The sequence below is a fragment of the Micromys minutus genome, assembly GCF_963924665.1.
Source record: "Micromys minutus genome assembly, chromosome: 22".
NCBI classification, from domain to species: domain Eukaryota; kingdom Metazoa; phylum Chordata; class Mammalia; order Rodentia; family Muridae; genus Micromys; species Micromys minutus.
Window position 1 is genome coordinate 36,986,512 of NC_137957.1, and position 14,738 is coordinate 37,001,249.

The 14,738-nt window shown below is 47.5% G+C and overlaps 1 protein-coding gene across 3 annotated transcripts in view; it reads right to left on the reverse strand.

Annotated features, from left to right (window-relative positions):
- Positions 1 to 833: 833 nt before the first annotated feature.
- Positions 834 to 14,738, reverse strand: part of TMCC3 (transmembrane and coiled-coil domain family 3) — a 68,928-nt gene continuing 55,023 nt past the window's right edge. For all 3 annotated transcript variants that reach the window (XM_080935046.1, XM_080935048.1, XM_080935047.1), the window contains exons 2-4: positions 11,873 to 12,789; positions 8,878 to 9,013; positions 834 to 4,778 (exon numbers count right to left, since the gene is read on the reverse strand). In XM_080935046.1, coding sequence (XP_080791172.1) covers positions 4,476 to 4,778; positions 8,878 to 9,013; positions 11,873 to 12,789 — 1,356 coding nt within the window. In that variant the 3' untranslated portion in view covers positions 834 to 4,475. The remainder of the gene's footprint in view (positions 4,779 to 8,877; positions 9,014 to 11,872; positions 12,790 to 14,738) is intronic.

Genomic DNA, 14,738 nt, shown 5'->3' on the forward strand with positions numbered 1-14,738 from the left:
CAAAGGGATAGGCTGTCTCTTGGCCTGCCCCACATCATTACTGTCTTCCTCATTCCAGTTAACCCAGACTTGGCTTCCCCAGCCTTCACTTCCATTCTCTTGTATTCAAGTACTGACTAATAACCAGCCCTTCCCCTTGGGTTCAAGGAACAGGCCACACATCACCAACTTTCTACATGAGATATTAAGCTAGATTTAAAGTTGACAACAGGGGTACATGAATAGGTTGGACACAGAATTTTTAAGGGATGAAACCATTTTGTATAATGTGAATCCATGTCCTTATGTATTTGTCTAAAGCCATATAGAGTGAAACCAAAAATATCCTTAATATGAACGATGGCTCTGGGTGATGATGATGTAACAACGCTAGTTCATCAGCTGTAACTAAGGTACCACTCAGGGGACTGGAGAGATGATGCTTCAGTGGTTAGTCCACCTGTTACTTTTACAGAGGACCTGTGTTTGATTCCTGGCACCCACAGGGTGGCTTATGACCACCTGTAACTCCAGGTCCAGGGAATCAGGTACCTTTAAAAAAAAAATCCGTGTTCACCAAGCACATACATGGTGCTCATACATATGTAGGCAAAATACTCAAACACATTAAAAATAAAAGGTACCACTTTGTGGGGATGTTGGTAATGAGGAGTGAGAGGGTGTACATGTAAGGGCAGGAGATTCAAGAGAAATATTTATACATCTTTCTCAGCTTCGATTTAAATCTAAAGCTGCTTTTAAGTCTATTCATCTTACTTTACACACGTGTGCGCACACTTGTGTATGCAAACACACATAGCACACACGACAGAGATGGGCTCTGACAAGTGTAAAAATTTAAGAAATCTAGTTTTTATTTAACATCAAAGCAAACATCAATTGTTTAAAAAATAATGGCACCTGCTTTGAATTCATTGGTGACACCGCTGTGGGGAAGAGCTACAGAGAAATTACAATTTTAGGCAGATACAAAACTATGTAGCATCCCACAAGATGGGAATTCTGCAACAGAAGTTACAATCAGCGGTCCTGACAGTACAGTCAGAATTGCTGCTGTTGCCCCAGTGCAACTGAAACAGGGAACACATTTAGTTGAAATGTTTCTTTGAGGACAAAACACAGCAGACATGCTTTAAAAATATGAGAACAGCAACATGTAAACCAGCCTCAGACAGCTAAGGTGTTACCTATCACTTCCAGACTCTTTAAGCAGAGATTTGTATCCATGACAGATAATTACATTCTGGCTTTATTTCTAACAAGTTACCCGGTTCCCATTAGTGACACATTTTTTAAAGCTTTTTATTTTTGATACAAACAGGCCAATCTAATTGTTTTCTATGATTTGTCTTTTTAGACCCCTTAAAAGTTACCTGCTAACACTGAACCATCTCTCCAAATAAGCCTGCATTCATACCCCAGCCCAAGGTCAGAACTAAGAAAACATGCAAAATAGGTTGTTTAATCATATGCATCCTTGTCAATGACTGCATGTGTTTTTCCAAAACCCAGACAATTAGGTCTGGGTTCTCAGAACAAAACATTCAACACCACCACCATGATACAAAAAAGTAATTTGGTTATTTAAAATTCAACCCAAATGAACCAAAGTAACTAGTTGTTGGGGGGCTAGGGGGTGGGAACGGGCTCCCTCACACCATTCCACCCTGTGTTAGAGAAGTGGCTGAGTAGTAAGAACTCACTGAGGGTGATGCTTAAATAAAGCAAGAGCTACAGAGCATTAATGTGAATGAACGGCAAAGGACAACACAGGAACACCTGAAAACTACTAAGTCACAAGCCAGGAGCTTGAGATGGGGAACCCTGCCTCCACAGTCCCAAACCAGCGAGAGCAACTTGCTTCACTGTGAGTGGCTGCTTGCTTTTATATTTATATTAGTATTTTAAAGTTCTGTTCTGCCCTCCATGACTGACCATGATAATGTCCCCAGAGACTCAGAGTCCAGCATCTAGAATCCCTAACCGGTGTCCCTAGGCAAGCAGGGGACATGCTCACTGGTCGATGATTGGTTCTCAACACCAGGGACACACGAGAGGTTTACTCCCAAAGGTTTACTGTTTTGCACATAAAGTGCAAAACAAGATGGGCTGACTCAATTACAAATCGGTTCCAATTCCAGGGTACCTCAGAGCTCCATCACTGCCTCTAATTGTATATTTATGCAATTCATTTCTTCAGTGTGTAAGTTATATGTTTGAGAGAGGGGGAGGGGTTATAGCCCTTTAGAGAAAAAAGAACCTCAGAATCAGTTTCCTTGAAGTATACAGTCTTATTAAAATTAAATTAAATTAACTAAAAAGCTTCACAAGCTTTCCGTAAGACCACATCACCTGCACATACCCAGGCAAAGATGGTGATCTGACATTTAATGGGAATCAATGGGAATCCAAGTTCTTTAGAAGGAATCCATGATGGTTTGGATGCCCTCCCACCCCATTACTTCACAATAGTGCTGGTTTCTAACAGACTCTGGCCAAAGCTCAGTCTGAAGGGTGTGAGGTGTGCTGTTTTGGACTTTCTCATCATAGAGAAGAAACACAGATTGCAGGTCTGACAAGTGTCAATCAAGAGCTTGGTCCTGTTGGGCTGTGGTGGGGTGGGGTGGGTGCTGATGTAAGAGAAGAACCTCTTCCTGGGTCCTCCGGGAGCCTAGCTGAGCCCCTAAGGCTGCCTTCAAACACATTCTGAAACCCACTGGCAGCATTCACAGGAAGCACAGGCCCTGGCATGCTCTAAGTTCCACTTGAAAATGTTCACAAATAGGAATGGGAGGCCAACAGAGCCCAGCTTGCTTCAGGGTGTGGGTAGATGGAGTCTGGTGCCTACAGGTAAGGGAGCAGGTCATTAAAATATAAGAGTAAGGGAACACCACGGTTCTCCCTCCCTTTCTTGGACTAGAAACCTCCATCTCCTGTGTGGGGACAAAGCAATGGACAGAAGTGGGGTTGGGAACTCCCTGATCCCTGATTTCAAAACCCTTCCTATTTCATAAAGTTATATTTATTATTATTTTTTAAAGTGTGGCTCTGGAATTGGTTGGGGTGATGGTTAAGTACTCTGTGAATTTACCAAAAATGACTGACTGATTGACTTAGAAGTTGGGAGGGGGAGGGGCGAAGGTTGGAGCTATGTAGGTCCCACTCATATAACCTGGACTTGTAACCCAAGGGACTGTCTCTAAGGACATCTATTTGCGAGTGAGGATAGTTATATCTAAGAGAGATTCTTCTGGAAGGAAGTTAAGAGTGTTGTTACACCTTCAGCAGGTGGGGTTGGGAGGACCAGAGTCCTGACTGGCTGGCTGACAACATCCAATAAAATCTTCTCTCTCCTCCTGGTGATGTACACAGAAAACCAGGCTTGTCAGTTAAATGACGGCCATCAAACAAAACCCAGCAGCTCTTGCACGCTTTCTGCTCACTGGCAGTGTGTTTATCCTGCAAGCTCAGAGCTTGTCTGTGTACCTCAGAGACAGCAGCGACTCAGCTCCAGTACCCTTTCACGTCCCTAAGTGGACCCTCCTGCTCTAGTCTGGGTAAAGGGCCCCCACTAATCTAGCCACCATTCGATCAGACCTACAAGTTCACATCCCTCCTAGGCCTCCGGTGAAGTTTGAATTTGTGGTCTTTGAGAAAAAGAAAACCGGGCTACACGAGCACCCGCCATTTGTTTTCATCTCCTGAACAAGCTCTGCAATCTGATCCCCGCAGACCCCTGAGTAAAGTGTCACATGAGCCAGGAGCCTCCTCAGGGATGCTCGCAGAACCTCAAGTTACCAAAGCCACAGTCTGACAACAGCCCGGCCGCACGCTCCCGAGGGCAGAGCACAGCCAACCACACAGGGTGAAATCGGGTGTCTGGTGCCCTGGGCATAAGACGAGGAAAGCTTGGCTGCAAATCCTAGTGTCTACCTTGTAAAATGTAGTGCTTTGCTGGATAAGCAGGTAGAAGGCTTCCATGTTATGAGGACATATGCCACTGACCTCAGTGAACACCTGGTACATAGACTGGGACATAGAGCCACCTGTGGACAAGCGGGACAGGACCACAGAGAGACCCACTGAGCTTCTATAGGCCCCCGGGAGCTCAACCCTGCTGGTATCTATGTTTGCTCACTTCCCCAAAATCCTGCCATATTCTCGCTGGTTAGGGGCACTCAGAACATAGCTGTTAGCAACCATGGCTCCCGAGCTCGACAGGGAGGCTGGAGATCCGCTCTGATTAAGGCAGTGAGCCATGTGAGGAGGGCTCTGGGACAGTTTCACGCTAACCACGTACAGGGGACTGTGTTGGCAACTGTGCTACTGGGTTAGGAGACTCTACGTATTTACACCACACAGCTCTGGTCCTTCTCGGCGTCTTTGGCACAGCCGTTCATTCAGAAAATTTGGTAGTATGCACAGTTTTCTTCAAAATAAAAACTTGAGAGGATGTGAAGGCAGGAACCGGCGGCTCATCTTGGGATGATTATCCTCTCTATGGCACACAAGATATGGTCCCAGTTTTTATAGAATATTGCAATAACAGTCACAGCAAAGAAGGTGCCAAGGATGTGGGAGCGACTCTTCATCATGGGCGAGACGAACTTGGCCAGGGTGGACACGCACACCAGGATGACAGTCATGAAGGCCAGAACCACGTTGATGCACTTCCCCAGCAGCACCTTGGCGTTCACGGCATCTGTCTGCAGGGTCTGCTGCTCCTGCTGATGCAGCTCCAGCTTCGAGATGCGTGTCTGGCAAGACTCCAAGGCTTCCTGCGGGCAAGAGGAGAGCAAGGGTCAGACTGGAGTCACAGGCCTTGCGGGAGCACATGCCCGGATGTGCCCCAAGCTCCAGCTCAGAACATCTACTGCCTCAGTAGTTTCAAATTCCCAGGGCAGTGGTGAGAGATAAAGGCTTAAGGCAGGAACCCCAAAACTCGGTTTACCCTGTCTGTCATGGGTGAGGTACTCATACGTGTTCGACCATGACTCACTTTATTTGTATATTGTTTTTGTTTGCCTTTTGACAACAAGGTCTCTTGTGAAGTAGCTCAATGTGGCCTTAAACTTCTAATCCTCCTGCTCCCATCTTCCCGGGTGCTGGGATTTGGCATTAGAGCCAAATAGCATCACATCTGGCCTTAAAGGTTTGTTTGTTTGTTTTCTCAACAATGTATTTATACTTGAAATAAGGTGACTGTTGGCGCTGTCAGGAGGAGACTGAAAAGGGGCGGGGATGGAATTGCATTCTGGGATGCAGGCTGCTCCGCCCTCATCCGTGGCTATTGGCTGTTTCCCACTGCCATCCCACTGCTGGGAGCTTGTGTCTGTAATGACAGTAGGCAGGATGCAGATGCTAAGGGGAAAGACTGGGCCAACAGCGGCCGCTCTGTTTCCATCTGCCTTGTAAATCTGTTCCTTAAGTCAGCAGCTCAGGCTGTCTCTCCAGCCCCGGGGCAACCTTCCTAAGACACTTCACTTCCTAAGACAACATCACGGCATCCCATGCGTGACTCAGAGTCTATCTCCAGCTTGGCTCTTTCTCTGGAGGCTGACTTGCACATCTACGGAGCTTTAGGGAAATGCCCCCATGCAACTCAGTCACAAGTACTTTCAGGGTGTACCTACCCTGCATGCAGTGACCCTGTGTCCTCTCACCCCAACTCCTTATAACACCACTAGGCCTCACGGCAGATACCCCAAAGCCTCCTTTGACGTGCTCTTGTCCAGCCATCAGCTGGCTCTGCCAATGCAGCCAGTACCCATTGTCCCTCTTACTCCACTCTTTCTTCTACAGTTCCCACTCAGCCTGGGTCGCCGAGATCTCTTGCTTGCTGTGATTTGACAGGACTTTCATACCACATGTTCCATAATCCATATTCCCTGCAACAGTCCATGTGACCTTTGAAAGATGTACACCTCTGACACCCCTCTTCATAAAAACCTTTCGGAATCTTGCTTGGCCTATGCACAGCCATGTTCTTCTGCTTTCACCCAGTGCTCTGGCCAAACGGACCATTTCTAGGTTCCGAAAACTTTGTCCGTGCGGTACACATTGCCAGAAACACTGAAGCACCCCCCTTTGTCCACTGGCGGATTTGCCACTCGTCTGAGGTCTCATCCTTAAGTTGCCTGCGGCCTGGGACTAGGCTCACCCTGCCCTCCTTGTCCGCTTCAGAAGGGAGCAGCGCTGGGCTGCGCGCAGCAGGTGGCTGAAGAGCCCGCGCCGCCTCCCGGGAGGCAGTGCCTGTTCCTCTGCCAGTGCGGTGGCAATCGCTTGCCAGGGTGCTTGTGCAGCTGTGTCAGGTCACCTTTCCCGGCTTTTAGAGAGTGTAATGACTCCAACATTGATTTGCTTTTTCTCCTGCTGAATGTACTCTCCGGGCCAAAGAACAGGGTTCTCTGTTACTATAGCAACCTTCATTATACTGCCGACCAAAGGATAAAACTTTCTCAGATCTTCTCATTTAAGCGCCCGCTGGCTGTCAGGCAGGCACAGAAGGGGCGGGCTTACTTTTAGCTACAGGCCGGGATTTTTTTTCTCCTTTCCACTTTAGCTATGGTGTGGAAAGAGTGAAAGATCAAGACAAAGGGCCGTCACGTTTGACCTTTCACTCAGTTTTAGGGTAGAGAAGTCCACATCTCTCCGGCTACTCTTAGAATTCACCTTAGACTGCTACCTACTAATGTCTTACTCAAAGAAAAATCCAAGAAAATTAGGCAACGAATTGCAAGGCGGTGCGCCCTTGGCACTGAGAGATATTAAGGCCACGATAATTAGGATTTCTTTGGTGGAGTATCTAACTTGAAAATAGAGGGAGGGGATATCTTCAGTAGTTTAAACTGGATATTCAGGATTTTAAAGGGGTTGGGGGAATCAATCCCTTAACAGCAAAAACCCTGTGGGGGTCTGTGGACCCTTGCTACATGCACCAGACCAGCCTATCCCGTGGGAAGCCCACTTAGAAGAACCACAGACACAGGCGATAGCGAGACTGAAGAGATCAATGACCAAAGCCTTGGGGAACATTGCCACTTAACAGTAAGATAAAAGGAACCCCAGCATTAACTTCTTGGCTGTTTATTATGGGTCTGGCGAAGACTCTGGTACAATAAATATCTGATTCTATTTGATCTTCTTGACTTTTTGAAGACAAGGAATCGGAGGCGCGCCGCACTGACTTGGCCAGGTTCACACAGAGATAGAGTAGTAGAGCCGGCTTTGAACCTCCGTGACCCTTGTCATCCGTGGAGTTGCTCTTTACAGCTCCAACTAGAGATGCAGCTGAAAAAATGTGGCAATGAACTCCCCGGAAGTTTAAAGTTTCCTTTGTGGGGCCCCTTCCTAGATCCAATCGCTCCCAGAATATGTTTCTTAAAGAAAGGAGACCACTGTGGATGCCAACCATCCCCTAAATGAGGAAATGGACATTTAGACACCACCCAGTGATATCTCAGACCTGTTCTAAAATAGGGCGGCCTCAGGGTGGGTAGGACTGCCCAGTGGGTAAAGCACTTGCTGTCAAGTCTGATGAACTGAATTTTGATTCCTGGGACCCACAGGTAGAAAGGGGACTGACTCCTGCAAGCTGTTCTCCAGTTGTCAAGTATGTGCTGGGACAAGCACGCACACGCACACACATGCACACGAGTAAATGCTTTAAATAGAATCACTTAACAGATGAGAGTTCTGTCCCCCAGGTTAGTTTCCCAGTGTCCTCTGCTCTCTGCGGACAATGTTACCGTCAGCTCCAAAGCCCTGCTTCCCAGAACTAGCCAAGCAGACCTCTGGCATCGGCAGACACAGCCTCCTCTAGAGCCGAGTAAAATGCTTGCAGCCCAACTGCAGCCCCCACACTAAGGACAAAGTCCCATCTTTTATGCTGCAGTCTGCTCCCTTGTCAGGTGGGGTTCAGAGCATGGTGGCCTCCCTTAAGCTCAGGAAACACCCCCTGACTACAGAGAGGATCTGAAAAGCGGAGATGAGCATTTCTCTCTTTGGTTACTGTTACGACTTCTTTAAAAAGGTGACCAAGAAGCCTAGGGTTGTTCCATAGCACCCTGGGGACCTCAGGAGGAAACCCTGCACCCAACTTTTGTTAACAACATGACTGTTATGTGGATCTACTTATCCCTTTCTGCCAACCTTCTGGGCCTTGCTGTTCCCTTTCAGTTCAGCCCTCGTAGTGACAATTTGCAAGGCCTTGTTCGGTTCACTCTCTGTACCTCAGTCTCCAGGTCTGTACCTCAGTCTCCAGGTCTGAGAAATGGGTCCAATGATAAGAGGAATTGCAAAGGGCTACCGAGTAAGTACTGAGTACAGTGCTTTACTAGGGCTGGTAGTCAGGTGCTTGGCGATCTTACAAATACGAAGCAATTACTTTACAGATGAGCAGACTCAAGTCTTACTCAGAGCCAAATAGTTGGTAAATGATAGACTCAAATCCAAAGTTTACCACAGAATGCCCGACTGCCAGCCCCACTCCCTGCTTCTATCCCAGCCAGCGGGGCACAGCTGGACTGAATTTCTGGGGCACTGTATGGTCTTTGCTGGGGCCATCTGGTACACCGTTAGACTACTTCCTGAAGTCAGGCTGCTTTACACGTGAATTTCTTAATAGTTTGGAGATGTTGGCCTTGGGCTAGTAATAAATACCTGTTGCCAACTGAGTTAGGCAAAAGGGGGTACATGTGAAGTCTCCCAGTAATGTGGGGCCCCTAAGCCAGTGGGGCCAGGAGGTGTATGGGAGATGTCTGTGTGGAGAGAGGACAAACCTCTTGTTTCTCATGATGGAGGTCTTGCGGAAATGCACCAGGTTAGAGGGTTTAGGGAAAATCCCACACCAGGGTCCGGCCAGGAGGGGACTCATACCTGGATGTCCCTTGAGCGCTCATAGGCCTGGTAGGCCACCTTCTCCTCAGCGCTGGCCAGCTCCTGCTTCAGGTTGGCAGTCTCATTCTGGTGCAGTTCAGTCAGGTCATGGAGCTGGTCTTCAAGTCGTTCATACCTTAACAAGGACGGGAGCCGTGGTGAGCGCGTGGCACAGGTGTCCCAACAGCGTGTTCTACAATGATGTCCTTTTTTATCGTGGGGCCCCTTGGCTTGCTTTCATCCCCCAGAAGACTGTTCTTTTGAAAGAGTAGGTCTATTTGTGGGGAGCACTATTTTGGTTACCCCCGAATCCCAATTCTAGAAGGGACCTGCCTCTGCAGTCTTAACTGTGTATCCTCAACGCTGAGGCTTTACCAAGATCAGAACTGTTTCGTTTTGTTTTGTTTTTTTCCCCCGCCCAGTCAGACCAGCACCTGGACGGGCTGCCATGACAACAGATAAACTTTGTCAGGGACGTGGTAGCCTCTAGCTAGGAGGCAGCTGTACATCAAGGACAAGCCAGGACTAGCTACGTCTATAGTGGCCTCTCCCCTTTCCTGCCCAGCAGTAATTGGGGGCTCGTGGCTACACAGTCCACGAGGAAAAGCATGAAGTTTTTTATGATCAGCTTCCACTCCTGAAGGCAATTCCACTGTCTCGCAGCCAACAGCCACACATGCCTTTTCAGCTCTTAGACTGTTAAAGTGCGAGTTAAAAAATTAACCTCAGGGCTGGAGAGATGGCCTAGTGGTGCTGGTCTTGAGGACCTGGGTTCAAACCCTAGCACCTACATGATTGGCCAACAACTGTCTGTAACTCCAGTTCTAGGGAACCCGTTGCCTTCTTCTGGTCTCACGGGCACTGCACACACATGGTGCACAGACATCCACGGAGGCAAAAATACTCATACACATAACATAAATAAATGCATCTTAAAAAAAACATGTTATGATAAAGCTCATCACAAGTTATAGATGGCTTATGGGACAGCATATCCAAAAATCCAAAAGTGAGAGAGAGACTTCCTTTCCCACCCCCACTGTCAGAGAAGAGAATTTGTGGGTTTTTGGGTTTTTTTTTTTTTTTTTTTTTTTTTTTTGACACTTTGTTCTGAGTAACTTAAAGAGGCCGCAGTATTTAAGGATGATGCCTTAGCCTGCAATGACTGGTCCATGCTAGTTATAGATATTTACGTAGGCCATCTGACTGGTGAGAAGGCACCAAACGTTATCATCATTCTAAGGAAGCCTTTTAGCCTGACCTGCGATGCACCCAATGGCTGTATCACGGGGATCACAAAATGCAGGACACATGAAAGCAATCTGGGATAAGAGATGCGGCCAAAACAGACGGTATCTCAAATGATCTGGATGAAGTTAAGGTCAGCACATTCTCTTGACACCATGACTTGAAAAACATTCTTCATAGTCCACGGGATCGACTGACTGGGTCTCAGGTAGGCTCTCGGAGATCAGGGAGCCTGGATAGGTCTAGCCTGGGTCCCCTGCGTTTATGTTATGGTTCTGTGGCTTGTTGTGTGGGGTATTCCTAACAGTGGGAGCTGAGTCTATCCCCGAGTCTTCTGCCTGCTTGTGCGACCCTTTTCCTTCTACTGGGTCACCTCATCCAGCCTTGATGTGAGAGCACGCATCTGCTCTGACTGTAGCTGGTTACACTGTATTTACCCGATGTCCCTGGAAGGCCTGTCCTTTCCTGAGGGGGGGGTGAGGACTGGTGGATCTTGGGGGTGTGTGTGGGGAGACTGGGGGAGGGGAGGGGGAGCGGAAACAGCAGTCAGGACGAAACATATGAGAGAATGATAAATTTCCAAAAGAAAGAGAAAAACAGCTCTCGTAAGATTAACGTGTGGAAGTCAAAGATGCAGCGGGAAGGCTAAGGGACAGTTTCGAGGCTGGTAATGTGTCAGTGGTCAGTGGCACAGCACAGGCTGAGGATACACGAAGTCCCTGGTTCAAATCCTGGCCTCACAAAAACCTTTTGTAAAAATGAGAGAGCCACGCTCTAAATTATGACATAAAACTGTACATCAAATGTAAGTTAAATTTACAATTTAAATGTTATAGCATGCAATAAACACCATCTATTTTACATCCTTAGACGTTAACCCATTCTGAGGGAATAATTTGGGAGGATCCTTTCCTCAGCAAAATGGGGCTAACAGTCAGTCCCATATTGGGTCATCTACACTCTTTCTTAAAAACACTATAAACGCACACATGGCAGGCTACAAAAACTTTAATCTCAAGATTGTGCTTGAGAGTCACTTTTTAAAAAGTGTGCGTGGGGGGCACAGATGGGCATGTAGATGTGTGTAGAGGCCAGAGGCTGATGCCAGGTGTTTTGGGTCTCTCACTGAACCTGGCTAGACTGACCGGCCAGCAAGGTCTAGCCCAGGATTTTCCTGTCTTCTGCTGCCCCATGTGCTGTGGTTACAGACCTGTGCTGTTATATCCAACTTTAACACGGGTGTTGGGTACCTGGACTGAAGGCTTCACTTATCAATGGAGTCATCCTTCCAGTCGGTGTGTGTGTGTGTGTGTGTGTTTAAAAGCTTAATGAACAGAATATGTATATTTCGAACTGACATACCACATAAAAATCTACCTCACTGTCTTATCGTCCAGCGAATTAGGTCCACATGTCTGGTGTGATGGAGGGAAACAGGTCTCCAAATTAGTGTAATAAGATCATCACAGACGTCTGCTGAATCAATTTAATATCCATGTGAGTCATGGCTTGGATAACGATGTTTTAAGAGTCCCATACATATAATATCTTCCTCTAATTGTCAGCTATAAACTAGAAATTATGGAACTTAGGATTATGAAGGGTAGAGGGAATTATCAATCGTTAAATGCCTCTGTCTCTAAATCCACATCTCTTGCAAACACACACACTAACACATCACTTGTAAGCCGACAGCTTCTGCTTTATGTTTCTAAGGAATCCCAGAAGGAGACTTCCATGTACGCACCTGTATCTCTCCTCCTGCAGAGTCTGAGAGATAAAGCCATATTCTCTCTTAAACTGCACCTTTAGAGCTTCGATGTCCTCCGCTAGCTGGGCTTGGGTAACCTTGATCTCCCTCAGTTCCTCTAGGATCATGGCGAGCTTCCCCTGGCTGTCCAGGGTGCTGGCACCAGCAGCCCCAAAGGACTGGTTTCCATTGCTGTCAGCTGAGCCGGATGTTCCGCTAGAACATTCGTCATCGCTGCCGTACTTGGGCTTGTTCACGATGGTAGCGCTTCCGCCGTAAGCCCTGGGGCTGGCTTCGGGCCTGAACTCCTCTAGGGAATTCTTCAAGTGAGCGATGTTGTCCGCGCTGCCGAACTTATTCCGGATCAGGTTGGCAAACTCCCTGGACTTATTGAAGACAAACACGGGGGGTGTGAGGGATACCCCTGGCATGCTTGACTTACTGCTCTCCAGGCAGTGGGGAGCAGTTCGAGACTTCACGTGGGCATCCTTCAGAGAGTGGTGTATTTCCTTCAGGCTGTCTTTAGAAATGTCCTTTGAGCTTCTGGTTGCTCCGTTCTGCTCAATCTCCCTGAGCTTTCTGTGATACTGCTCCAACTTCTTCTGCAGCTGAGCGATGGAATGCGCCGACTTCTGGTTCTTCTTCTCAAAGACTTGCTTGATGCGCCCGGCCTGCTGCTTGTCTGCGCTGCTGACCAGCTTCAGATACTCCGCAACGTTCCCGTCTCGGGATGTCTGCTCGATTTTTATCTGCTCCGTCACCTTTAAGATCTTTTGTCTCAGGCTGTCTGCGTTGGGTTTGACCTTGTGGAAATCCAGGATGCCATCTGGGACATCGAAGTTGAGGTTGGTGTCTGACCCTCCCCGGCGTATATTCAGGGGTAGGCTGAGGGTATTCATGTCATGACGTTCCACCTGAAAGAGAAGGAGAACCAGGTTGGTGTCTGAAATAAGTGAGAGCTTGGTGAGAGGGAACGGTCCACGCACATGTGGTACATCTGTGTCACAGGATGAACACTCTATGCTGTCCTTCCAAGCTGAAGAAGGCGGGACAGCCCAGCTCCATCCTATATCTGTGTGATGTGAAATCACATCTCTAGCGTATCCAGTCTGCTGTCTGTAGGTGGTAACTGTTAGTTGCCAGGGTGGAAAATGCGGAACGGAATGAGGAAGCCAGTCATGTCTGGTTTCCCGCGTGACTTGGGAAACTTGCCATGGTCCTCACTGTGTGCTGCAGGACAGGCAAGGCCTCTAATCCAGAACTCAGCCATTTAACAAGACAAAGAAAAAGGGGGAGGGGGGACACTATCAGATATATCTATCAAGAAAATTATTTTTCGAATAGAACAATTACGCAGATGTGGCAGAACTGTACGGTGCATGATTAACTTGGATAATTGGATAATACAATGGTATCTCTATATGAAAATGAATAATTCCAAACGACAAGCACAGTGATTAAAATAAGTGAACAGAAGATGCTAATACAGTTCAAATGCTGGGACCCTTTAACACAGCTCCTCACTCTGTGCTCACTCCAACCATAAAGTTATTTTGTTGCTACTTCATAACTGTAATTTCGCTACTGTTATGAATCCTAATGTTAAGTATGTGATAGGCAGTCCACAGAGGGGTTGTGACCTACAGGTTGAGAACCACTGTGACAAGACAAAGCCGGCCAGATACCTGCTTTCACAGTCACAGGCTGTTCAGACAAAAAACTATAAAGTAGTGTCCAGCATCCTGGTCAGGGCTGGAAGTTTGTGCTCTAAAAGCAAAGATAAAACCAACCTGCGCACCACGTGTGCTGATTGTTCATAGAGATTATCATGTATGATCCTTATTACCAAGCCAGGCAAGAAACATGCTAAAGACACACACATGTAGCAACTGAGTGCCCTGGAGGTAGGGCTTGATGCCAAGCCCCCATTACCCTAGTATTCTGATACTGTCCTCAGAGGAAGAAAACACGAGCCACTGCAGAGTCTGAACACAATTACAATTATAATGTCTAATCTGGAACAACTCAGCTGTCAAGTTAACAGCCCTTTGATAAGAATAATGCCATTACCCAACAGGAGACAAGGTAATGTCTGGCAGAAGTTACCTCTTCCCATTGTAAAGGACCAGTGATCTGGCGGCAAAAGGTTAGTAAGGGGTTAAACAGACAGACCTCACGTGTTTGCGTGACCCAGACTTGATATAGACCACTTTCAACACGAGTAATGACCCCATCCTAAGTCCTGACTACTGTTTTATCAAGAAGACGTCCTACGGTAGGCAAAGGTTGACCGGTGAAGGCTCTTGAAAAAACGTGTGCAAGTTTGTGAGTGCTCTTTCTTGGCCCCCTCTTCCCACACACAGTTGCCATGAAGCAAACTCTTTCTTGCTGCTTTATCTGGGGGGTGGAGGGGAGATCATCATGAAGGATCATGAAGAATCATGCAAGTCAGGCTGAAGGGAAACAGACACCAGGTCACTGTGAGACTAGACAGCAAGGTGTCTGTAAGGAGGACAGAGGGGCCATGACTGTGCTTGGTCAGGAAGGAGGGATGTCAGGTGCACGGAGATCTTCAGGTGTGCAGGAGGGTGGTCACAAAGAGCTCATGGAAGCTCACCCAGGGCTCCGTACTGAACAGGAGCAGCAATGGGTCCAGACGAGAACAATGAAAAGAAATTCAGCAAACCTAGGAAATATTGATTTGAGACAGACCTTCAGCCAGTGTTTTGCTGGAGGTACCAGAACCGATCACACTTCTAAGGAACTGAGTTCCCAAGGCTTCCCAACTGAAATCACACTAGCCAGCTACAGTGAGACCCCAGCTCACCTTTCAAGCCTCAGCTGCAGTTGAAGGATGCCGCTT